This window comes from Oryctolagus cuniculus, chromosome 1 (assembly GCF_964237555.1).
Source record: "Oryctolagus cuniculus chromosome 1, mOryCun1.1, whole genome shotgun sequence".
Taxonomy (NCBI): Eukaryota; Metazoa; Chordata; class Mammalia; order Lagomorpha; family Leporidae; genus Oryctolagus; species Oryctolagus cuniculus.
The window spans coordinates 233,257,522-233,283,424 of NC_091432.1; the positions used below are offsets into that span (position 1 = coordinate 233,257,522).

A 25,903-nucleotide genomic window follows, 5' to 3' on the forward strand; every position below is an offset into this window, starting at 1 on the left:
CCCTAGTCCTGCATCCAATATGGGCGCGGGTTCAAGTCCCAACTGCTCCACTTCTGATCCAGCTCCCTGCTAACGCGCCTGGGAAAGCAGTGGAGGATGGCTCAAGTCCTTGGGCCCCTGCACCCGCGTGGCTCCTGGCTCCTGGCTTTGGGTCGGCTCAGCTCCGGCCGTTGCAGCCATCTAGGGAGGGAACCAGCGGATGGAAGACCTCTGTCTTTCCTTTTCTGTCTCTGTAACCCTTTCAAATAAATAAAATCAAAAATATGTATCTAGTCACTCTTTAAAAAAAAATTTACTTAAGGCAAGACGTCCTGCTGCAATCCCGCAATGCGTTCCGACCCAGGGGGCGCGGGCGCAGTGAGGGTCCCGACCGCAGGGGCGTGTGTCGGAGGCCATCGGCCGGCTCCCGGGGGTCCCCAGGCAGCCCCCGGGCCGCCGCCAACCCCTCGTGGCGCCGTCGCGCGCCCGCCATACCTCACTCTGCTCTCACCCGGCCGGTGCCAAGCGCCCGCTCCCCACAGCGCAACCCCAGGGGTCGGGTTTTCAGTGAACCTCGCCTCCTCGGGGGGCCTGCAGAGGAAAGCCCCGTCACTCCTCCCTGAGCGTCTCCACGGCCCGCGGCCGGCAGCCCCCGGCCCACGTCCGAGCCGCAGGGGCCTGTGGCGACAGCGCCGTCCGCCCGGCACCGGCTCGCACCCGGGGCAGGGCGGGGTCGCGACCCGGCGCGGAGGGCGCCCGGAGCCCCGCCCCCCGCGCCGCGGCCCCGCCCCCGCCTGCGGCCGGGCCGCGGTCACGTGCTCTGCAGACCCCGCCCCGCAGACGCGGCTCCCCTCGCACCGGGCGTCCCGGCCTCCCTTCCGCCGGAAGTGGGGCGCTTTTCCCTTTCCGGCTACGGGTCCCCAAGCGGAGCGGGAGGCCGGACCGGGGAGCCGACAGGCGGCGGCGGCGGCGGCGGCGGGGGCGGTAATGGCGGAGCTGGTGCAGGGGCAAGGTGCTCCGGTGGGGATGAAGGCCGAGGGCTTCGTGGACGCCCTGCACCGGGTCCGGCAGGTACGGGTGCGGCCGGCTGGCGGGAGCACGAGAGTCCGAGGCGGGGCCGGGCCGGGCCGGGCCGGGCCGGGCGGGGAAGAGGGGGTCGGGCCTGGGGGCGGGAGGCAGCCGGGGCCGACGCCTCAGCCGGGCCTGGCCTTGCTGTGGGGCGTCTGCGGCGGGGAGGAGCCAGGGGACGAGGCGCCGCTGCGGGGCTCGGGCCCACCCTCGTCGGGCGGGTCTCCCAGGTGCCTGCAGCCGCTGGGAGAGGAGCCCCGGGGCGCCCCCGCGGCCGGGCTGAGGGTCGTGGGGGCAGGGGGCTGGGGAGCTCCCGCCGAGGGTCCGGGCACGGAAAATGCCGTCTTTGGACTTAACCATGCTTGGAGGGTGGAGTGGGAGAAACCGAGGGTGCTCTGGAGGCGGGGGGTCCCGGGCCCTGGAAGTCCCGCGTGTCAGCCGTTTTCCTGTGCCGGCGAGAACAGGACAGGGGCTCATCCCGACTGTGGGGCTTGGTCGTGCATTTTGACAGAGTTGCAAGGGGCTGCACGCTTCCCCGGACAGCGAGCGTGGGCCCTGCCGCCGGCGGTTCCCTGCCTCCCGGCAGGCGTCTTCGCCTCGTGTCAGGCTTACCGACCAGGTAGCCGGGATACCGGAACTTGCTCTGTTGACTGGCATCTGACTGTCGTTGCTGTGTGGTTGTGCGTGCGCTGATGGTATTAAGGGTTGGGCTGTAACTACTGACTGCTGGATCCCCGACAGACAGCCGCAGGACTCGCTGTGCTAGAAGAAGTTCTCCACTTCCATCTCTTCCCAGTGTCCGAGGGAGGGAGCCCTACCCGTTTCCCAGATACTCACTGTTGGTCCGAATACCCGGCTCCTCGAGACGTCCTGTCGGATCCCAGAACTCTTCGAGCCTGTGGTCCCGCCTGGAATCTTACCTGATGAGTGGTCCTCACTGCCTGGGTGCCAAGCAGGGCGGTAGTGAGTGTCCAGGGCCGCCCGCGGGCTGTGATGGACAGACACGCCCTCCAGTGCCCCCTCCGCTCCTCTGCGGTACAGGGCCCTGCACCTGTTCTCTGGCTGTAACACAAGTGTGCAGTTCTGTGCTGATGTGTGACAGTCACCTTGCTGGCCTGCTGTGTCCAGGAAGAAGTCTAGTCTGCCCTGAGGAGCCCGGGTCCTGTGGTTGAACGTAGAGAGCGGTTAGAACCATTGAGAAGACGGCGTTCCCTGCGCTGGTGGTGAAACTCGTGTTCTTGGACAGCCTGCTCGGGAGGGAGCCCCTCTGTCGTACGCTGGCCTCATGTGGGTTGCTGAAGCAGGGGTGTTTACTGTTAGCAGTGAAAACCTCCCCGGAATTGTGCTCAGCTCTGAGCTATGCTGTTGGCCGGAGCAGGAATCAGCTGGGTGGAGACAGGGCCGTAGGTGTGTGCCTTCTGGTGTTAGCAGCCAGAGGTCCACACTTCTCCAAGGACTGGACGGCCTTTAAAGACCGAAGGAGAAGACAGGTCTGTGTGTAACGTTAGGTGTAGCCCACAGATTTGCGTGGACAAGAGTGGGGTGTTAAAATCTGTGATACTGTGTGCCTTATGGTAGGGCTGACCCAGAGGCTCCCGTGTCGTTTGGACATCTTTAAGGAAACTCGGCTTCACCGCTGTGTGCGCAGCATGTTGTACAGACGTGACTTCCCCCACGTAAATAGAAGTAAAAGACTGCGTTTCTCTATGTGAGTGATTTCAAAGCTCTCTCTTCTCTTACGTGTCTTCATAAACAGTCTTTGAGCCCTTACAGGTTTGTTAGGGAGCAGTGAGGCGTCGGCGTGCTCAGTGTGTCCGGCAGATCCCGGCAGAGTCTGAGTGGCCCCTGCTGCAGTTGGAACCTGCAGTGTCTGTCCAGTCTGCCGCGTGGCGTCCAGCAGCTAATCCACGGAGCGTCCCTGTGGCACCCTGGAGCCTTTTGCGTAGCCTTTGGCCTCTTTCCAGCAAAGTGAATCAGTTGTTGCTGTGAGGTCCCTCTGATCAAAAGAGAATCTCGGAAGATGTTGTGTACGCTTTAAATGTTTTCCCAGCAGTCTGGAGTCCAGCGAGTTCGTGTTGGGCACACGTGGGTCATGGACACCGTTCTGCAGGGAGCAGGACTGTGGTCCGACTCGGTCCCAATGCCGAAGAGCTGAATCTGCTGCGTGTTAAAAGCATGCAGGGATGGGGGCCGCTTGGAACATGCTCATCCCACGTCAGCCTCCTGGGTTGAAGTTCTAGCTCTGCTTCCCAGGCCAGCTTCCTGCCACTGTGCGGTATGGGGGGCAGCAGATAGTGGCTCACGTGGTTGGGTCCCTGCTGCCCATTTGGGAGATTCGCTTGGAGTTCCTGGTTCCCAGCTTCAGCCTGGTGCAGCGCTGGCTGTTTTGGGCATTTGAGGAGTAAACCCCCAGATGGGGGTAGCTCGCTCTGTGTGTCTGCTTTCCACATAAAATGAAAATGAACAAACGTTAAGTAAAGACATGGCTAGTTCTGCAGAGTTACAGGCTTGGTAGTAAAAGTAAAGTGTTTCTTCAACTCGTGCAGAGGGAACAGGGTCCTCCTAGTACAGGTGGGACGTGTGCCCAGCGTTAGGTAGGCCTCTGCACCTGCCTCCTGACTGGCTGGGTCGCGGCTATCCCACTGCGATAATGGATGAGTAGGTACAACTGTGGCTCGTTTTGCTTAGTTTTTCTAAAGGTATTTTTGCAAGTTCCAAGAAAGTCTGCTGCTCGTGTAGTTGTGTCTGTCACCAGGTACCAGCAGGCACGTGGGAACAGGTCCGTGTGCCACCACAGAGCATCGCTGGTCCCGACGGCCTTCCACAAGCCGGTCAGCGGTCGCCAGGCCTTACCTCGAGAGGAGAGGATGCCAGCCCCCAGTGCTCTGTAGGACAGTAAGCTGCTGTGTTGATCCAGGCCCAGCCAGCGCCTCTGCATTGCACAACGCCAGAGGATTCTGTTCACTTAGAATCAAGTATGAATGGAGCTTCACGCAGTGGCTCAGCCCCTAGTGGGTACGAGGAAGTCCTTGCCGAGTCAATAGGAAGTGGCCTTTTGACAGATTTTCCAGCCTGGAACCTGTCTTTGCTGGCATTTGGGAGTGGGGGAGGATGGGGGTTGGTGTGGCGCCTCCGCTGCTGCTGCCTCTCGCCTTGAACCTGAGCAGTTGGCATGATTGTCGGATACCCTGGGCCCGTGTGGACTTCAGCAGTGCGAGGTGCTTTGTATACAAGCACAGTGTTAGGAGAACACTGTGTGTCTGCCATTAACAGTGGGGGAGAAAACCTGCGTTGATTGGCTGCTGGCTACACCTTGAGAGATTCGTGCCTTTGCCCATTTGTTAATGTTTGTTGACTCCTGCAAAGGTGAGCGTGCTGGGTGGTCTACATGCTTAGTTTGCACTCACTGAGACTGTTGTGTACAAGCAGGGGTTGACCAGTTCAGCATGGCACAAGGGGCCGACGTCTGCCTGCAGGCTCATGTGAGCTTTCTCAGACGCCTGAAGGCGGCCAGGGGCTGCAGGAGGCCCATGGGCTGCTCCCGGAGCTTTGCTGTGGTGGGACCCAGTACAGCGCCCTGCACAGGGCGAGTCCTTGTTAAAGAGTTTTGGGTGTGCCACTGAGCCCACCTGGGGAACCACATGCTAATGCTGAATTTCGTGTTTGGTATTGAAGAGTAGACAGTAAACGAGCTATGCATTCCGCTGGATGCCTCTGGCTTTCCTGGGCGGTAGCTGAGACTTCTCTTCTTACCATCTGACAGCCCATTGGTGCTAGCAAACTTTGGATTGCTTTGAAGTCTGTTTTGTTAGATACCTCCACCACAGTTCCCTAACTGGTAGCCCGTGGGCTGGAGCAGGGTTACAGTGGGTCTGCAGGCGTCCTCTGTTTGACCCACTCGGTGCCAGCTCTCAGAAACTAGAGTGGTTGGCGGAAACTGAGACTCCAGCTTTTCTAGAAAAGGTGTGGCCACACTGCTTCCACTTCCTGTGTGGCGGTGGTGGGCAGGAGTAGCTGCTGCCCGCACAGGCGCCTTGACTCTGGGCTGCCTTCACCCCGCCTCCTTGGTGAAGGTTGGGATGCCCGATGAGCAGCTTTGGTCCTGATTCTTTGCCAGTTGTGAGCCCATCATCTAATTCTAGTGCAAAGAAGTCTGGGTGGAGAGTCAGAGGTCTGTGTCTCCTGCCGGTGGCCGGATGACCTTGGGCCAGGTTGGCCTTTGCCAGCTTCTGATCGCAAGCTGTGGTAGGTCCTCCATGAAGAGGAGCTCTTGGGCAAACAAGTTTGTAAGTGCAGGGTTCAGTAAAAGTGAGCTGGCTGAAGTCAGTGCCCTCTGTTCATGAAGCCGAGTCTTATTCTAGGGGTCAAACTTGAGGAAGTGGACAGTCGCAACACTTTAAACCCATGAATATTCAGCATTTGCATCTGACTAGATTTTTTTTTATTATTATTAAATAGAATTTTTGGATGCTGGCGCTGTGGTGCAGCGGGTTAAAGCCCTGGCCTGAAGTGCTGGCATCCCATATGGGCGCTGGTTCGAGTCCCGGCTGCTCCTCTTCCAATCCAGCTCTTTGCTATGGCCTGGGAAAACAGTAGAAGATGGCCCAGATCCTTGGGCCCCTACACCCACATGAGAGACCCAGAAGAAGCTCCTGGCTCCTAGCTTCAGACTGGTGCAGCTCCAGCCATTGCAACCATCTGAGGAGTGAACCAGCGGATGGAAGACCTTTCTCTCTCTCTTTCTCTGCCTGTCTATAATGCTTTCAAATAAATAAAATAAATATTTTTTAAAAACATGGAATTTTTAAGATATTACTTATTCATTTAAGAGGTAGAGTTACAGAGAGAAAGGTCTTCCATCCGCTGGTTCACTCCCCAAATGGCCACAAACAACTGGAGCTGCGCTGATTCAGAGCCAGGAGTTTTTCCCAGGTCTCTCATGTGGGTGCAGGGGCCCATCTTCTACTGCTTTCTCAGGCCATAGCAGAGAGCTGGATCAGAATTGGAGCTGGCGGAACTTGAACCGGCACCCATATATGATGCCGGCACTACAGGCAGAGGCTTAGCTCACTACGCCACAGCACCAACCCCCTGACTAGAGCTTTAGAATTTTTGCAGAGTTTTTTATTTGATAGATCTTCCATCTGCCAGTTCTGTCCCCAGATGGCTGGGACTGGACCAAGCTGGGACTTGGGAGCCAGAATGCAGTCCAGGTCTCCCAGGTGGTGGCAGGAACCCACTTGCTTGAGCCATCCGTCACTGCTGCCTCCCGAGTCCGCACCAGCGAGGCTTCAAACCCAGGTTGCACGTTGGGTGCAGGTGTCCTGAGTGCAAGGCTAGCCACCACCGCCGGAGAAGCTTGATGGTGCTGCTTCTGTTGCCGCCTGATCACATCTTGTCCCAGTGGACGTCCAGTCGGGCTCCCTGCCCCTGCTGTGCTGTGCAGTCCTTGGCACTGGTCCCAGTGGAGAATGTGTGCATCTGGGGTTTCAGTTATGGAGACACCTGGGAAAGACTGGCCAGGGCGTCTTTCGGAGTCGTGAACTGCACTTCTGTTTCAGTGCCAAATGCTACGAAACCATTTGCAGGACCTGAGTGGAGTGGCGCTGCGGTTCAGATCACTTCCATCACTGAGGACTGCCGCGTTCACGTGGCTTTGGTTTGGTGCTGGGCCCTGCACGGTGCATCAGACTGGTTTGAAGCTGGTTTTCACCTTGTTTCAGAATTAGATCTCCCAGCAACCAGATGGGCTATAATTCTCATTTCTTATTAAAAGAACGAGCCAAAGGGGGTATTTGCCGAGAGGGCCGTGCCTGGTTAGTGTGGTAGTTGTCAAACCGACGTGTTCACGTTTTGCAGACTTGGTTCCTTTGCAGAGGTGGTGGAGTAGTGTTCCCCCGCAGCGGGGCACTGCAGCAGAATTCTTGAACAACATGTCCAAGAGACGCTGGTGGGATTCAGTGGACCGCAGGAGGTAACGCCCACGGGCAGCTCGTCAGGAGGGCCTGTGGTGGGGACCCCGCCTGGACCAGCACTGCCGCCGCGAGCTCAGCGCATCGCTGCAGCTTTGCCTGCAGATGGGCTTCTCTGCATCCGCTCTAGATGTAGTGAATGTGTAATGAGCACCGTCTGTATGCCAAGCATTGTGGTATGCATGAGGGGAGTTTTTCTTTGACTTTTTAAAGACGACCGTGGAGCCAGCGCTGTGGTTCAGTAGGTTAAAGTCCCCACCTATGGACAGCGATATCCCATGAGTGACAGGCAAGTCCCAGCTGCTCGGCTTCTGAGCCAGCCCCCTGCTCGCTGTACCGGGGAGCAGTGAAGACGGCCCAAGTGCTTGGGAGACCTGGGTGAAGCTCCTGGCTTCGACGTGGCTCAGCCCCGGACATTGCAGCCTTCGAGGGAGTGAACCAGCGGATGGAAGATTCTCTCTCTCTCTCTCTCTCTCTCTCTCCCTCTCTCTCTCTGTGTGTGTGTGTGTGTGTGTGTGTGTACCTCTGCTTTTCAAATAAATAAATCTTTAAAAAACATTACTTCTTGGCCAGCGCCACGGCTCACTAGGCTAATCCTCCACCTGCAGCGCCGGCACACCGGGTCTAGTCCCAGTTGGGGCGCCAGATTCTGTCCCGGTTGCTCCTCTTCCAGTCCAGCTCTCTGCTGTGGCCTGGGAGTGCAGTGGAGGATGGCCCAAGTGCTTGGACCCTGCACCTGCATGGAAGACCAGGAGAAAGCACCTGGCTCCTGGCTTTGGATTGGCACAGCGCGCCGGCTGCAGCGGCCATTGGAGGGTGAACCAACGGAAAAGGAAGACCTTTCTTTCTTTCTTTCTCACTGTCTAACTCTGCCTATCAAAAAAAAAAAAAAAAAAAAAATTACTTCTTAAGAAAATGGACCTCTTAAGGAATTTTTGTCTTAAGGGTACAGAATGCTTGAGACAGGCCCACCTCTCAAGACTCCGGGAGGCAGGGAGGTGGATGTCACACACGGGACTTCCTCAGTGAGGTTATGCTGTTTCGAGGTGGTTTCTAGAGTACTTTCCAGTGAGAAACGGAGCGCTTGGTTGTGCCCCAGCGCGGGTAGTGTGAGGCGGTCAGCTTCTGAGAAGAGCTGGCCTCTTGCTCAGCCGTCACAGAATTCCTTGTTCCGGAGAATGCCAGCAACTAGGGCAGAGTCGGCCGGGGCCTCATCTCTGGTGACAATAGCTGTCGTTCACTCAGCCCGTGTTGTGCTGGTGCCAAGCAAGGGTTCTCATTTATGTCCTCTCTGATGACAGCCGCAGAGTTCTCCGCGGGTACTGCCGTCTGGTGGCAGTTACAGTTAACTTGAAGCCTCACCTTCATCTCATCGTCTGTGATGTGGAATCTGTGGATGATAGTAGCAATTTTGCAAACAGTAGCTCGATATGAAACACTCGGGGGTTACCCTTGGTGGGGTGGTCCCTCGAGGAGGTGCGGGGCAGACATCAGGTGCTGGTTGTGTAGGCATCGGAGTTGATGGAATCGCAGCAAGCTGTGAACTCCGGTCGTGTTCCTTCTTGTGTTGTTGTTGTTCTTCAATGAAAGGTTAAAATAGCAAGCATTTCTGCATTCTTACTGGTGCCCCGTGGTCCTGGGTGTGTTACATTTGTTATCTTTGGTGACCTTGTGGATACAATTCTAGGCTGACCTGCCCCAGACCCCGCAGGAGTGAGGCTCAGGCCCTTAGGTGCCGTCACATTGACAAAACGCAGTCCCCTGCGCGGCGTGCTAGGTAGCAGGCCGGGACTGCGGCTTGCTCCTCGCTGCCGGCCTCTGCTCTCCTGGCCGCGTGCCGTCCCCTCCTGCCATGGGGAGCCAACTTCCTGTCCCACTTGTGTGTTCTCCTGGCGGAGCCTCTCTGGCGGCTGCAGAGCGCACGTTCTGGGAAAGTTGGGCCCCTGCTCCCTGGGGGTGCTGGGGTGAGGGTTGACCTTGCCGAGTGTATGAGATCCAGAGTGGCACAGGTAGAATACGGTGTTCGGGTGGCTTTGTCTGCTTCCGCTTGGTGCGAAATTACAATAGGTGTGACCATGTCGGGGTGTCCATAAATGGGACATTCTTGGATTTATGAAGTTAACTACTTTGATGGTAAAACCTGTTGTCAGAGAATTTTAGTCTTGAAAATGTGCGCTGAGAAAAATTCAATTTCTAACTTGTGGTTTGTGTACCAGCTCTATGATCTTTCCTTGCCATACCAGTAAACCCTCAGTTTACTATTTGCTTAACCTTATAAAATGTACATATGTTTAGAGTAATTTTTAAAAGGAAACTAAGCCACGGCCGGCGCTGCAGCTCACTAGGCTAATCCTCCGCCTGCGGCACTGGCACCTCAGGTTCTAGTCCTGGTTGGGGCGCCAGATTCTGTCCCAGTTGCCCCTCTTCCAGGCCAGCTCTCTGCTGTGGCCCGGGAGTGCAGTGGAGGATGGCCCAAGTGCTTGGGCCCTGCACCCCATGGGAGACCAGGAGAAGCACCTGGCTCCTGGCTTCGGATCAGCGCAGCACGACAGCTGTAGTGGCCATTTGGGGGGTGAACCAACAGAAGGAAGACCTTTCTCTCTGTCTCTCTCACTGTCTAACTCTGCCTGTCAAAAAAAAAAAAAAAAAAAAAAGAAACTAAGCCAGGCTCCTAAGTGGAAAACTGCCTACATAGAATATAACCGTGGGCCAGCGCCGCTGCTCACTAGGCTAATCCTCCACCTTGCGGCGCCGGCACACCGGGTTCTAGTCCCGGTCGGGGTGCCGGATTCTGTCCCGGTTGCCCCTCTTCCAGGCCAGCTCTCTGCTGTGGCCCGGGAGTGCAGTGGAGGATGGCCCAAGTGCTTGGGCCCTGCACCCCATGGGAGACCAGGAGAAGCACGTGGCTCCTGGCTTCGGATCAGCACGGTGCGCCGGCCGCAGCACACCGGCTGTGGTGGCCATTGGAGGGTGAACCAACGGCAAGGGAAGACCTTTCTGTCTCTCTCTCTCACTGTCCACTCTGCCTGTCAAAAACAAACAAAAAAAGCTAACCGTGAGGACAGCGGGCGGATGTGCAAGTTTAAACGTGCTCAGCCCCAGGCTGCCCGTGTGTCCTTCCTCGGAGACACGGGGCTTGTCTGCCCTCGCGCTTCGCAGGTGAAGACACCAAAGAGCAGGGTCCTTGAGGGTCTTGTCCAAGGTCACCCACTGGAAGAGCTGGCTGGAGACCAGGACTCTGACTGATCCCTGGCTCAGTGCTCCCCTCCCCCTCCCCGTTTTTGCTAACTTCTGGCAGTGGAGGCTAAGTGTCTGTGGCGTGGATTTATTTTCCATCTCTATCAGTGTGCTTAAAATAGCACAGGTAGTGAGATAACCCATTTGCCTACCCTCAGAAGGGAAGGGAGTGAGTCTTGTGGGGGAAAATCTGCGCTGGAGTCCCCTCCAGGTCGTGCTGCAGTGGCCTTGGCTCTGTGCAGCAGCCTGGCCTCGTGACGCTTGTCTTGGGCCCACGCCATTAGGGACTGAGGATAGTATCTTCCTTCCCATGAGCAGCTGCCGTGTAGGATTCCGGGAATCACTCGCCAGTAAGTGTAAGGCCTTGGGAACTGAGACATGAACCCATTGGTGGAGGAAGGGGCGTTTGCTTAGTAGTTAAGAGCATGTGCTCTAGTCAGGGGCCTCGGTTTATTTTTTGTTTGTTTTTGTTTTTGTTTTTTTGTAAGATTTATTTATTTATGGAAAGGCAGAGTTATACAGAGTCGGAGAGAGCGAGAGAGCTCTTACATCCGCTGGTTTACTCCCTAAATGGCCACAATGGCCAGAGGTGGGCCGTTCCAAAGCCAGGAGCCTCTTCTGGGCTTCCCATGCAGGTGCGGGGCCCCAAGGAGTTGGGCCATCATTTACTGCCTTCCCAGGTCATAGCTGAGAGCTGGATCAGAAGTGGAGCAGCTGGGACTCGAACGGGAACCCAAATGGGATGCCGGCACTGTAGGCGGCAGTTTCACCCGCTTCGCCACAGCACCAGCCCAGGGGTGCCTAGGTTTAAATACTGTTTCTGCCACTTGGAAAATGGGTGACTGGGGCCAGTGTTGTGGCACAGTGGGTTGAGCTGCCTCCCAGCATGCCAGCATCCATATGGGTGCTGGTTAGAATCCTGGCTGCTCAGCTTCTAATCCAGCTCCCTCCTTTCTCTCCCTCCCTCCCTCCCTCCCTCCTTTCTCTCCCCCCTTCCCCTCCCTCCCTCTCTCCTTCTTTCCCTCCCTCCCTCCTTATCTCTATCACTCTCTGTAACTTTGCTTTTCAAATAAATAAGTCTTTAAAACAAACCAAGAAAGTGACTGGGCACAACAGGCTTCCCTGGGCCTATTTTGCTTGTCTTGATATGTAACTAGAGGGTCAGGGGGCCTGAGTCAAGCGGCCCTTGAGACACCTGCATCCAAAAGCAGTCCTGCTTCCAACCCAGACCCAGCTGTGATCCTGCTAATGAGCATCTTGTGAGGTTGCCAGTGATGGCTCAAGTCCTTGCCACCCACGCAGGGGCCCTGGGTGGAGTTGCTGGCTTCTGCCAGGCCTGGCTCAGCCCCAGCTGCTGTGGGTATTTGGGTGTGTGTGGGGGGGGGGTAGAACGAATGTCTGGAATATGCTTGCTGACTGTCTCTGCCTTTCAAATAAAAACAAACAAACTTGCAAGAAGTGTAGATGGGTGGGTGTTTGGCCCAGCAGTTGAAGACACTGGTTGGGACACCTGTATCCTATGTCAGAATGCCTGTGTTGGAGTCCCAGCAATGTCCCAGTTCTAGCTTCCTGATGACGCACAGCCTGGGAGACAGCAGGTGGTGGATCAAGTATTTGGGTACCTGCCACCCACGTGGGAGACCTAGATTGAATTCCTGACTCCCGACCCTGGCCATTACAGGCATTGAACAAGTGAAACAGCAGATAGGAGTGCATTCTCTGTTTCTTTGTCTGACACTCTGCCTTGCAAATAAATAAGTAAATTTTAAAATATTAATGGAAATAATACCACCCTCCTAGAGGATCATTATAAAGAATAGCATATAGCATATTTAAAAGACACTTAGCACAGAGCCTCGCACACGGTAAGCACTTGTTCAGTTTTAATTCTCACATATTTAAAATGATTTCCTGGAACAAAGTTGCATTTGTAAGGGTAAAGGCATGCATTTTTTCTTAGAGTAGACTGTAACATAATGTATCCTGTAGTGTCAGTGTACATGGTGTGTATGTGGTAAGGGTAGCTTAGTAACATTCTGTAGCCAGCCTTCCAATGCAGTTGGCTGCCTGCAGTGCTACCCCTCCTGGAGATTTTTCCCAAATTAGAGATGACTGAATGACTGAAATAAGCATGAATTAAGACCATCCCTGGGGGCTGACACTGTGGCACAGTGGGTTAAAGCCAGTTTGAGTCCCGGTTCTACTTCCAGTCCAGCTCCCTGCTAATGTGCCTGGGATATCAGCAGAGGATGGCCCAAGTCCTTGGGCCCCTGCACCCTGGTGAGAAACCTGGAAGAAGCTCCTGGCTCCTGGCTTTGGATTGGCGCAGCTCTGACCATTGCAGTTATTTGGGGAGAGAACCAGCAGATGGAAGAACTCTCTCTGTCTCTACCTCTCTCTGTAACTCTTTGAATTAAATAAAATAAATCTTTTAAAAAGAAAGGAAGGAAGGAAGAGAGAAAAGGAAAAGAACATTGCTGAAAGCCTCAGTCTCATCTCAAGGTTTCCTGTTGATTTATTCGGGGCACGGAGGGGCTGTTTTAATACTTCCAGCACCTTGGCTTTGGGAAAAAGTGACATCCCAGCAAGATAGGAGACTATCATGTAAATTGTGAGGGAGGCCCAGGACTCAAGTGCATTTTAGCTCCTTTAGAAGGAAAGGGAAGAGTCTGGAAGGCCAGAAGCGTCATCAGAAGGCGGGGGTGGGGGGTGGGGTGGGGTCATGCTTAGGAGCGGAGTTTGTGATACACAGCGGTTGGAGACTCCACTGGGAATCATAAGCCCCTTTACCCACCTCTTTGAGTCGTCTTCGCTGTCTGCTAGGAGTGTTCGGGTCATCTTTAATAAGCAGCTGGCCAGTGCTGCTGGAAGCCCTCGTGCTGGAAGGGTCTGCCCCTCACCAGCTGTACCCTGCAGGGCAGCTTTTGCAAGTAAAGTCAGTAGCCAGCCCCGCAGGCTCATCCAGGACAGACGGGCAGCATCGCAGGTCCTCGGAGAAGGCTGTTTGGCAAGATGTGTGCCGTGTTCTGTTTTAGAGCAAGTGAATCCTTGCCCTGAGGCGTGCACAGGGGAGGTGGGTTTCTACAGCAGGCCAGCTTAGAATTATTTACTAGAAGAATAAAACGGGTTTCTGCAGCACCCGTCCAGGCTGTGTCCTCTCGAGCCCTGTCGAGGGGGTGGGCAGGCTGTCTTTCACGGTCCACGCAGGAGGTGTTGCACGTAGGCCTTGGCACTGTGTCCTCTGGGTAGCTCTCAGCTGCGCTGTGGACGTGCAGAGGCCACCACGGCCAGTATGGTGACTTGCCAACAGTGCCTTCATTACAAAAGCCAGTGGTCAGGGCTGGCTTTGTGATGTATTGTGGCTTCTGGGTCTCCCACATAGGTGCAGGGGCCCAAGCACTTGAGCCGTCTTCCGCTGCTTCCCCGGGCACATTAGCAGGGAGCTGGGTCAGAAGTGGAGCAGCCGGGACTCCGCCAGTGCCCATATGCAATGCTGGCAGCACAGGAGCGGCTTTGCCTGCTGCGCCACAGCACCCTCCTCCCTCCCCCCGAAGGTCAGCCTTTCCACAAAGTCCAGCTCCTGACTCTGACCCGCAAGCTCTACAGCAACTGCACACGGCTCCTTCCATTCCAGCAGTGTTGACTTCTGCCTTCCAAGCTCATACCTACCGAGCTTGCTTCTGCCTCAGGGCTTTTGCACCTGAGATGACCGGTCGTTGATGGCCTTGTTTGCCCTGTGACTCCAGGAGAGCAGGGCCTGCTTGTCTTGCCCAGTGCCTTGACCAGAGCCCTGCAGTGGGTTCTTGGTGCTGGCTGGGGAGATCTCCATGCGTTACACCCTGGCATTTGTGAAGTGCTCTCTGATCTTAGAGTCCCTTTGCATTTGGGATCTTTTATTATCCTGTCAAAAACTGTGAAACCAGTGGTGTTATACCTGGGGGCCTTCTGCAGAGAGAATAGACCTGCCCATCATCGCAGGACTAGTAAATGGATTGAAGCCTGCGTTTGGTTTGCTGTCATGATCTTCTTTGCTTGGTATTTGTTTAGGATGCTTTATTTTGGTCAAAAAGCCTCTGAAGTGTCCAGACACATTTGGATGGCCTCAGCCCCAGCACTGAGACTTTGCTCTTGGGACAGCTGTGTTGGCTGCCCCCTTGACAACCCCTCCCTCTCCCCACATACACTGTCTTTGACCATAGCTGGGGGACGTTTAGTTCCTGTGAGAAAAACAGTGATGGGTAAGTTAGGTCCTGCAAACCATCGGGCTTTTGGGGGAAGTTCAGAGCTATGTTCAGATCTTTGGTAGCAAAGACTAAAGGTTGAACTAGTTCCCAAGGGGTATCTCCCCTTCTCCAGTACGAGAGTCAGTTCTGCCGTGGTTTGGACACTCCCATGACAAGCAGCTTGCCATTTTCTGTCTCTGTAGGTCACATCATCTGTGGACGTTAAAGTCACAAGGATGGGTATATTCCTAGAGAGTCGTCACTCTCGAGCAAACAGAGCCTTTTCAGTGTTCTTGGGGGAATTTGTGGCTTAAGGGAATACTTTTAAAAGGAGCTGAGAGGCTGGCACTGTGGTATAGTGGGTAAAGCTGCCACCTGCATATGGGCACGGTTCGAGTCCTGGCTGCTCCACTTCTGATCCAGCTCCCTGCTATGGCCTGGGAAAGCAGTGGAAGATGGCCCAAATCCTTGGGCCCCTGCGCCTGCATGGGAGACGCAGAAGAAGCGCCTGACCCTGGCTTCAGATGGGTGCAGCTCCGGCCGTTGCGGCCATTTGGGGAGTGAAATAGCAGATGGAAGACCTTTCTTTCTCTGCCTCCGCCTCTCTGTACCTCTGCCTTTCAAATGAATAAATAAATCATCTTTTTTTAAATTAAAAAAAAAGGAGCTGAACCCCTTTGGACAAAGTTCTCCTGAAGCAGGCCTGCCCGTCCTTCACTTTGACACAGCTGTCTGCGATGTGACTCCTGGGAAACACTCCTGTGCCTGTACAAGGCGTGTCTTTGGGAGCATTTAATTCTAAAGACGCAGTTAGAAGGCCAAAGGAAGACTCGCTGAGCAGTGAGGAGCGTTCGTCTGGTCGTGACGTCGCCGTGCTGTGCTGTGGTCGGGAAAGTGGGATAGCGCCCGTCAGCCAGGACGCTTGTCTTCCCCGGACACAGAGCTGTGATTTGTTACTGAGTATTTACTTCTGATTCTCTCTGTAGATTGCTGCTAAAATTGACTCCATTCCTCACTTGAATAATTCCACACCTCTCGTCGACCCCTCAGTGTATGGCTATGGAGTGCAGAAAAAGCCCGTGGACGACGGAGGTAAGTTGCTGTAAATATCTTTGCCTCTCAGACGGTGCTGAACCTGCCAGTTAGCTCTGAATCTCTGTCAGCCATTTCCTTAACAGCCTCTCAGACGTCGCTCAGGAGAACAGTGAGGGGAAGAATTAGAATGGTTTCCTCAGCAGTTCTCCAGCATTTCTTCCTGTTTGCCGCGATAGCACAGGAGGCGCTTCACCTGGGCTGTTAGGTAAAGACTTGGCCCCCAGCATCTGCTTGGAAGTCAGCTGGCCTGCTGGAGAGCGCTGCTTGGCTTGGCCTCAGTTCCCCGGTGCACGTGTGAGAGTAGGAGCGCCCGCCCGTTCCCAGGCAGAGCTATGTGGTGGCTGCCTCTTGCCCTAAAAGGCAACGAGAACAGTGGCTTTTGCACAGCCTGTCCTGTCTACGACAGGTTCTTTTTAGAAGCATCCGTTTGCTTCTGTTTGTTCATTCATTCATTGTTTTGTTGGTTGCTTTGCACACACTGCTGCGTCCCCGGAGAGTCTGAGTCCTCTAGAAGAGCTGGGACTGGCTGTCGCGTGTCGTCTCCTGCAGAGCGTCACTGTGGCACGCGGTGACGTGCACGTGGCCAGCAGGCCGCTGTCCTCTCCCGTGCACCAGCATAGCACCCCGTCGTGTACGTGTGCACACATTTCTGTGGCATGCAATGAAAAATTCACTGTAGAATTGTGTAACAAAAAACCCATATTCTGTGCACATAGGAAAAACAGAATTTGACATGACTGATTTCTCTGATTACTTTGGGAATTCTACAAGAGGAGCTGACTGTTGTTTTTAGATGTGGAAGCCTTTTTGGAGTAATTGTTTTAAGGGGATAGCACTCATTTAAATATTCTTGTCTGCTAGTAGCTGTTCATTGATCACACACCGAGGTAACCTTTAAAACGGCTGCTCCAAAACTGTGCTCTCGAAGCTTTTGACTGGTGTTAGTGGTTTCTTAGGCCAAATATGACTGACTGTGCTGTCTGTGTCTTTGCCTCATCAGAAAGCCGTAAAGCGAAGTAACCTTTTTACCTTTCAGGGCAGCCATGCTTTTGGTTCCTCCTATGGGACCTCAATGTAAAAATGCAACTAAGTTGTCTGGCTCTGAGCACAGATCTTATTAATGGGCAGTGTCTCTGCGGCCGGTGTTTCCAGAAATAGCGATCAATACGCTTCACAAGTCATTTAGGCTGCTTTCCTTTGCTGCATGGAGTCGAAGTGCTGGAGCGTGTGTGTGCAGTGAGCGGGGGCTGCCAGCCAGTGCCGCTCTGCGGGTGCTCTGCCATCGCTCCTCCGCACGCCCTTGCGAAAGAAATCAGTCAGGGGCTCCGAGCTCACTGGAGAGAACTGGGCAGCGGGCCACCTCAGCCAGGCTCATCCACAAGTCTGTTGTCCACAAGTCTGCTGTTTTCTTTCAGATTCATTCATTTATTTATTTATTTGAAAGAGTTACACAGAGAAGGAAAGGCAGAGAGAGAGAGAGAGAGAGATTTTCCATCTGATGGGTCACTCCCCAGTTGGCCACGATGGCCAGAGCTGCACCGATCTAAAGCCAGGGCCAGGAGCTTCTTCTAGGTCTCCCACACGGGTGCAGGGGCCCAAAGACTTGGGCCATCTTCTGCTGCTTTCCCAGGCTGTAGCAGAGAGCTGGATCAGAAGTGGAGCAGCTGGGACTCGAACCGTGCCCACATGGGATACTGGCACTGCAGGCGTTGGCTTTACCCGCTACGCCACAGCACCGGCCCCAGGTCAGTTGGTTTCGATAGCCACAGGTCTTTGCCTGTTTGCCCTTGGGGACTCACATCCTTAGAAACGGAAAATGAACATGGTTTCTCTTTGTGCTACTCGCTCTGAAGGCCGACAGTAGGGGAATGCCAAACAGCCGCCTTGCGTGCTGTGCCCACGCTCCTGCCCCACAGCACGCGAGGCCTCTCCCCAGCACGGCCGCGTCCTCTCTCCTCGTGGGCCCTGTGTAACTGTCAGAGTTGGGCAAGCCCTCCCTTTCTCTCTGTGCCTGTGGAGTTCAGGGTTGAGCTCAGCACGATCCCCGGGTGGTTGGGGCTGCCACAGCCTCGCCTCATCGCCTGCCCCCTGCCAGGTTTGCTCTCTGCGGAAACTGAACACATGAATGGGCGCAGCTTGTCGAGGGAGAGGTGCTCCTGGCTCCCTGACCGCCCTCCAGCGCTCACGGTCTCGCTGCTCCTGCTTGGAAAAGCAGCTACAGAACAGGAGGCCCGAGGCCCGGCACCCCAGCGCGTGGCAGTTGGGTCTGTTTGGTTTGGCGTGGGTGTTCTGAGAGACACTCACCGGATCACTTCTTTAGCAATGTGAACTCTCTACCTTTCCTGCGAAGCAGAGTTCTGTAACCTTCAGGCGGTTAAAGTTCAGTCCCCTGGAAACTTTTTGGAGGTGTTTCTTGGGTCTCTTTAAAAATACTGCAGCTCTGAAATGAAGTAGAAGACCCTTCACATGGGGTTTATCCAGACATGGAGACTATGTGCACGGAGCGCTACACAGCGTGCTAAGTGCTGAGCCTAGGGGAGATTGTTCCTGGCGCAGAAAGGCTTTGGTGAGTTGAGTGCCAGGGGGTGGCCGTGTGGCTGGTCCCCGGGCCTGTGTGGGACCCGGCACGAGCCGGCTTTCACAGGCTGCCTGGTGCCTGGGAAGAGCAGCCACCCCGCTGCCTGGCAGCTTCGGATCAGTCGTCAGCGTCTTCGGCGTGAGTCCGTGCTTTCTGACAGTCTTTCGGATCAGTCGTTAGCATCTTCGGCGTGAGTCTGCTTTCTGACAGTCTTTCGGATCAGTCGTCAGCGTCTTTGGCGTGAGTCTGCTTTCTGACAGTCTTTCGGATCAGTCGTCAGCGTCTTCGGCGTGAGTCCGTGCTTTCTGACAGTCTTTCGGATCAGTCGTTAGCGTCTTCGGCGTGAGTCTTTCTGACAGTCTTTCGGATCAGTCATCAGCGTCTTCGGCGTGAGTCTGCTTTCTGACAGTCTTGGCACCCCTCTCTGCTCTCAACTGTGGCGCCTTTTCCATCCGGAATTTTCCCCGTGCCACAGCTGGGGCCAGTCTGACCAGTTCTGTTCCTCTGCTCCAAGCCCAGTGACAGTTCCGGTGACCAGGAACTCCGGGTCTTCCCTGCCTGCTCTTCCGGAACTGCACCCCCCATCGCAGCGTGGACTTGGCCTTGAGGGCCGAGTGAGAACTGGCGGGACTTCTCAGAGAGCCCTGTCTCCACCCATCTGTTCCCTCCCTTCGGTGTCCAGCTGCGGTGCCACCAGCCTCTCTCTTCACTCTCCCCCTCCCCCTTTAAAAAGATTTAGAGAGGCAGAGACAGAGATCTTCCATCCCCTGGTTCATTCCCCAGAAGGCCACAGCCGAAGCCAGGAGCAGGCACTCCATCTGGGTGTCCCACAGGGTGGCAGGGCGCAGACTTGGGCTGCTGCGTCAGTGTGCATCAGCAGGGAGCGGGATCAGAAGTGGAGCCGTGGGACTGCGGCTTCTCTCTGGGAAGCCAGCTTAACCCCAACGCCTGCCCCACCCTTCGCTGTTGTCCTGCCTCCCTCTGCTCCATCTCCCTTGTCCTACCCCTGCCCACCAGCGAAGGACAGTCATGCTCTGCTCTGAACCTCTGGAGTGGTCGTTTGTCCCCTTTGTACAAGGGCAGTTCCCAGGCCTGCAAAGTCCCCTGTGCTGTGTGCAGGCCCCGGACCCACGTCTGCCTTTCCTGCTAGCTGTGTGCCGTGTGCAGAGATGGCTCGTCCCCTTTGGGCTTTCGGTACTAAATACTCTCTTCACGCTGAAGTTCTCCTTTGTATCCTACAATTAGCATTTGTTAACTTTCCTCGAGAATAAGCTTCAAGTTTAAGAGAATGAGAGAACTAGGTGCGGGCGGGGGAGGGGAGGTGTTTGACCTGGTGGTTAGGGCCGTGTGGGACACCTGTGTCCTACAATGCAGCGACTGATTTCAGGTCCTGCCTCTGCTCCCCATTTTGGCTTCCTGGCAGGCAGCAGTGACGGCTCAGTGGTTGCATCTCTGCCGCCCGCCCAGGAGACCTGGGGTCCCCAGTCCCAGCCATGCCTGGCTCCTTGGGAGTGAACTTCTCTCTCTAGCTCTCTCTCTCTCCCCCTCCCTCATTCTCACTCCTTTCCTTCACTCCCCCATCTGTCTCTGCGTCTTTAAAATAAAGTTTTTAACAAAAAATTAAAGAGAATGGCATTAGTTGGATGGCTTAGAAGTGCAAATTTAAATTTCATCTAAATCATGGGTTAGCGCTTGTCTTAAAGGACCACACAGTAAATATTTCAGGCTTGCAGGGCCTGTGTTCCAAATGCTCAGCTGTGCCTTGGAGCGCAGAAGTAGCCAGGGACAGCGCGTGCGCAAGCGACTGAGCACGGTTGTGCTTGGCCTCCAGAACCGGCAGCTGGCCCTTGGAGGAGTTCGTCAGCCCCCGTCCCAAGTGAGCCGCCGCAGGCGACTGCTCCCGACACTGCCTTCCTGTGCTTGCTCTGTTCCTTCAACACGCGTCCCGCTCCTCGGCTGCCTGGCAACACGGGCCATTTCCCAAGGCTAGCCCAGAGCGGGCTGACACATGTGGAAGCCACTTTGTCGCTTCCCCTCCACCGACAGCTCGAGGAGCTCAGCCTTTCTGGTTTGCCACTTGGCAGAGTTATAGGAGTCGTGGACCCCTGTGCCGCTTCGGTTAACCAAACTCCTCTCCCCTCTGTAAACGGTAGCTTGGGACCAGAACTTTGAAGAAAGCGGAGTTCCTGCCCCTGGGGCGCAGGGCCGTCAGCCTTGCGGTGACCTGGAGGCTGCACCTGCCTCCCTACCAGACTCACCTTTGGTGATCCAGTGCCAGGCTTTCTAGCCTTAGTTTCAGGGGGTTCCTTTGGAGAGAAGGGAGCGTTCTTGGGTGTTCGTACCATCCAGTGAATCATTTACAGGAAGATGTTTCTGCACGTGTGGCATGGGGCAGAGAGAAGGAGAAAAACAAGGAGGAGGGAAAGGTTTTTTAATTGCAGACTTTAAAAAGGAGAGGTGAGGGGCACCGATGCTGGGTGCTGAGTGCCGAGGTTCTTCCTGCTGAGTGGGCACCAGAGTGTGCTGTTTGGTGAGAAGGGAAAACAGCTCTTGGAGATGTTGGTCCTTTCCTGAATGGAGGATAGTGAGGGATGCTGGGGTGAAAAGCCAAGACCAGAGCAAATCCCCGAGAGTGGAGCGGCCGGAATGGGAGCTGCTCTCGGCAGTGGGTGGAGCGAGCCGGGGGTGTTGTCGGCAGCAGGCTGCAGGAGTGAGTGGTGCTGGTGGATTGGAGCACTCCTTTCCCAGCTCTTTGATTCTGTCCAACTTCTTCCCTAAAGTGGACCTGAGAACTCTGTGTGTGCTGGGGGGCCGTGTCCTTGCTGTGCCCCCGTGCGCGGACTCCCCTCGTTTGGTTTCTCGTGGTACACCCTGGGCTGCTGGCTCAGGATCTCCAGGTGAGAGAGCCTAAGGAAGCAGCGTAGTGCTGGCAGGAAACACAGAAGGGGACCAGTCTTGATTTTATCCAGGCAACAACTTACGTCCAAGGCTCCACAACCTCCCACCTCCTCGCTGCCTGTTCCTTTCTTCCTCACTCCCTCTCATCCATCTTTCCATTTCAGGGTAATTCTAGAGTGTGGTGCCGTGGGGTAAGCCGCTCCTCAGGACACCCGCATCTCTTACAGAAGGGCCTGGTTCAAGCCCCGCCTCCACCTGCAGTCCAGCTCCCTGCTGATGTGCCTGGGTGGCAGCAAGACGATGGTCCAAGTCCCTGAGTTCCTGCCACCATGTGGGAGGCCCAGATGGAGCTCCAGGCGTAGCCTGGCTCTGCTTCAGCCATTGCAGGCATTCAGGTGGTGAACCAGCGGGTGGAAGATCTCTTCCCCGTCCATTGCTCTAACTTTCAAATAAATAAATCTTAGAAAAGAAGCGAAGCGGTAGCCGCGTGGCCACTCACGTATGTGTGAGTTGGAAAAAAGGGGCGAGAGTTTTCTTGGCTGGGCTGAGTGTGATCTGATGGGCCAGTTGGTAACAGCTTAGCCTTGGTGGAAGAGTAGACATGTTCCCAGAAATGAATGCTGTAAATTTGCAGTGTCCATGTTGTGACCAAACTCATATAGTCAGCGCCTCTTTCATTCTTTGCTACTGTTGACCTGAGGAAAAGACTGAGTCGTCAAGTGCTTTCCAAGTTCTTGTAAGGCACGTGCTAGCCAACGTGGCTTGGCACCCTGACGGGGCATCCGGGGTTCACTCAGGGAGCTTTTCAGAGCTCATCTTGGTAGTGCAACCTCTCCGCAAAACAGCTCTGCAGTCTTGTGGAGCCACCTGCACTTTCCTTCCAGCCCCAGCTGCTCTCCTCAACATCTGCTCCCGGGAGGTGAGAACCTCGTTCACGCGTCTTCACCTCTGTCAGCCCCAATTCAGAACAGCCTAGGTGTCCCTCAGCAGGTGGATGCTTGAGCAAACGGCGGCTCATCCATCCTGTGGAATATTACTCAGCAGTACAGAGGAACCAACTGCTTACACGTGTAACCATTGCGATAACATTGCTGGGAAATTAGATAAAAAGCAGATTCCAAAAGATTACATGCTCTGATCCCCTTTCTATATTGTTTTTGGAATGGAGAACAGATTCGTGGTTGCCAGGGCTTAGGGATTAAGTGCTGGGGTGGGGAGTCCTGGATAGAACACAAGATCGCCACTAGAAGGGAACTTGAGGTTGAAACTCCTTACGTATAGATGAGGAAACTAGTGTCAGGAGAGGTAGGTGGTGTCTGGAAAGCCGCGTACCTGAGTGCTGACAGGAGGGAGGCCTGAACCTGGCACTCTTACGCTGTAACAGTGTCGTGCAGGAAATGTGGACTCAGATCTGATCCAAGTGAGAATCCAGCTCTGCCAGCTGTTGGCCATCTGACTCCAGGAAGGTTGCTCACCATCTCCCAGCCTCTGTCTTCTTCCCTGTGAACTGGAACTAATAGTGCCTACATTATGAGATTTTCGTTAAGAATTACATTTTCAAAGTTCAGAATATCACAGAGCCAGGCATATGGCACAGCAGATAAAGCTGTCATTGGGAACACATGCGTCTCGTGTCAGAGTGCCCAGGATTGAGTCCCGCCTCCATTTCTGATCCAGCTTCCTGCTAGTGCATCTGGGAGGCGGCAAGCAATGACCCAGGCACTTGGGTTCCTGCTACCCAGGAGGAGTTCCTGGCTCCTGGCTTCAACCTGGCCTGACCCTGGCTATTACAGGCATTTAGGGGAGGAACCAGCAGATAGAAGATTTGATCTTGGGGCTGACACTGGCGTAGTGGATAAAGCCATATGGGTACTGGTTCAAGTCCCGGCTGCTCCACTTCTCTACTGTGGCCTGGGAAAGAATAGAAGATGGCCTGAGCGCTTGGGTCCCTGCACCGCATGGGAGACCCAGAAGAAGCTCCTGACTCCTGGCTTCAGACCACCACAGTTCTGGCCATTGCAGCCATCTGGGGAGTGAACCAGCGGATGGAAGACCTCTCTCTCTGCCTCTGCCTCTGCCTCTCTATAACTGCCTTTCAAACAAATAAATAAATCTTTAAAAAAAAAATAAACAATTTGATCTTATTCTCTGTCTCCCTCACTTCCCCTCCTCCCTTCTTTTCACTCCCTCCCTGTTGTTCAGCCTTTCAAATACATCAGTGAATACAGGGGCTGGCGCTGTGGCTTAGTGGATTAAGCCATCACCTGCAGCATCAGCATCCCACATGGGCACCGGCTTGAGTCCCAGCTGCTCCACTTCCAATCCAGCTCCCTGCTAATGCACCTGGGAAAGCAGCAGAAGATGGCCCAAGTGCTCGGGCCCCTGCACCCACGTGGGAGACCTGGATGAAGCTCCTGACTTTGATCTGGTCCAGCCCTGACCGTTGTGCCCATTTGGGAAATGAACCAGCAGGTAGAAGATTCATTCTCTCCTCCCCCCACCCCCGCCTGCCTCTGTCTCTGTGTAACCCCACCTTTCACATAAATAAATCTTTAAAAAAAAAAAAAATTCACAGTATGAAAAATACTGGTATTGCCAGGAGTTTGGCTCAGCAGCTAAGTGGCTCTGGGATGCCTGCTTCCAAGTCCCAGCTACGCTACTTCCAGGCCAGTTTCCTGCTACTGTGCATCTTGGGAGGTGCAGATGATGGTTCCAGTACTTAGATCCTGGGGCTGGCACTGTGGCGTGGCGGATAAAGGCACCACCTGCAGTGCCGGCATCCCCTATGGGCGCCAGTTCGAGTCCTGGCTGCTCCACTTCTGATCCAGCTCTCTGCTCTGGCCTGGGAAAGCAGTGGAAGGTGGCCCAAGTCCTTGGGCCCCTGCATCCAATGACCCCGCCATGGATTTTATGACCACTGCTTAAATGAAAATAAGGCATGATGCTGAGAATATAGTGCCTTAGATTACTTTTCTTCTTAATGTCGCTCTGTTGCTCTTGGACAGGTACTGTGTGTGTGGGTGAGGCACAGGTCCCAATGAGCCCTCTACCCCTGGAGCCCAGGTTCACTGTCCTGATCGCCCGGTTCTTTGCTCTCTCCTCTAGACTCCAAGCTCTTTGAGGACAAAGCTTGTCTTGTTGGATTTTATCGCTGGAACTTAGCACAGCAACTTAGTACCTTCAGCAGCGCTGAAGAGTGGAAGTGTTGAAACCCCAAGGCCAAGGGTGGGGAGGCAGGGTGGGTGGGGCATTCACTTGGGTGCAGCACAAACCCCTCACCTAGATGGGACTGTGCCTTTCTCCTCCTCAGAGTGGGAATGGGGGTCTAGGTGCCCCCTCCCCGTTGGTCTCCTGTGGGACTGCATGAGTGAGCAGATGAGGTCCCAGTGTGGCTGCTGATGCCGGGCTTTGCCACTCCCAAAACCACAGCAAGCTACAAAGTCAGAGTGGCATTTTTAAGATAAGTTTGAATTTACTCTTACTTAAAAAAAAGTAACTTGCAAACTTGATAACAGATTACTTTCCAAGGGCCTCTGGGCTACAGGCAGCATATCAGTGTTCTGTGGCCCAGGGGCGAGCCTGGCTGCCTAGAACACAGGAAGCCTTTGTATTGACCCTGGGAGAAAAGCTTTTTAAAAATGCTTTGAATCTGCACAGCTAACTCTGTGTGTTACTGACCTTAGGGGCTCGGAAAGAGTCGGAAGAGGCCGGATTCCAAAGGAGGATGGGGACGATTGTTTTCACAATCTGAAGAGGAAGTTTCCGTTTGTTTGTTTGTTTCTGCCAGTCCTATAAAAACTGAGGGCATGGTTCCCTCCCTGCCTCCCACTGCTGCCCGTGCGCCAGCCCGGGCTTCGGCTTCGTGAGGGCTCCTTAGTGCTTCCTTGGGCTTTGGGGGGTGGGCGTGACTGTTAAAATGGATTCCTATCAGGAAGACGGGCATGTTTCCCTGTGGTGTTTTGTTGGCATTTCTTTGGAGGAACAAAATGAAGACTTTTCCTCCATGTTAATAGAAAAAAAAATCTATCTGGCCCCCTGATTTTTTTTAAGACGATTATTGCAATTGGCAGAGTATTACCGGGCAGGAAGACTGTCTCATATCGTGGGACGACTCGCCTTGTGAGAAGGTCATTTTTCCGTCCGTGGCCCAGGCGGCTGTGTATTACAGAGTGTGCAGAGCAAATGAGACCCACACCTGTGTGTGCGCGTGCGCTGGAGTTGAGCTGAGGGGAACTTGGGAAGCAAGGGGGTGCATTGCTGGCCAGTGTGCACCAGTAACGGGAAATTGGAGTGATTTTATTCAGCATTTTCCCTTTTTCACAGTAAAATGACTGCAGTTACCATTAAATTGAGCTTGATCGGTGTCCCCATCTGCCTCCTCGGGAACCCTCCTGGCCAGGAAGACGGGAGCGGTCTCCCTTTCTGGAGTCAGACATGGTGGTTTGCTTCTGAGCGCCGTCTAACTGCTGGTTTTCATTTTCAGGTACCGAATGGGACTGTTTCCCAAGGGAATGAAACTTTAGGTCATGCATTACAGCCTTGGGCTGCAGCACTGGCATGGAGGAGGGAGACAGGTTGGCCTTCTTAGGGGTCCACCAGCTCAGAGTTGACACTGGATTTGAATTTGATTTCATTCCTCACAGCACGGCTCCTCTGGGATGATGGCGTGAGCGCTTTCAGTGTGTGCCTGTGTGGGCACTCCCCTTGTCAGCAAAGCAGCCGGCCGGCAGAAGTGGTGCCGTGTGCTTGGCACCTGTGCCACACGCTCTGCCGTCACACGGGGCTGTCCATGTTTCTGATGAGCAGGATCGTGAATGGCTTGAACAGAAGCCCTGTGACCATGCTTGCAAGTC

The 25,903-nt window shown here is 54.7% G+C and overlaps 1 protein-coding gene across 4 annotated transcripts in view; it reads left to right on the forward strand.

Annotated features, from left to right (window-relative positions):
• Nucleotides 1–862: 862 nt before the first annotated feature.
• FUBP3 (far upstream element binding protein 3) overlaps nucleotides 863–25,903 on the forward strand; it is a 49,930-nt gene continuing 24,889 nt past the window's right edge. For all 4 annotated transcript variants that reach the window (XM_051840795.2, XM_051840797.2, XM_051840796.2 and 1 more), the window contains exons 1-2: nucleotides 863–1,050; nucleotides 15,466–15,571. In XM_051840795.2, the coding sequence (XP_051696755.1) occupies nucleotides 967–1,050; nucleotides 15,466–15,571 (190 nt within the window). In that variant the 5' untranslated portion in view covers nucleotides 863–966. The remainder of the gene's footprint in view (nucleotides 1,051–15,465; nucleotides 15,572–25,903) is intronic.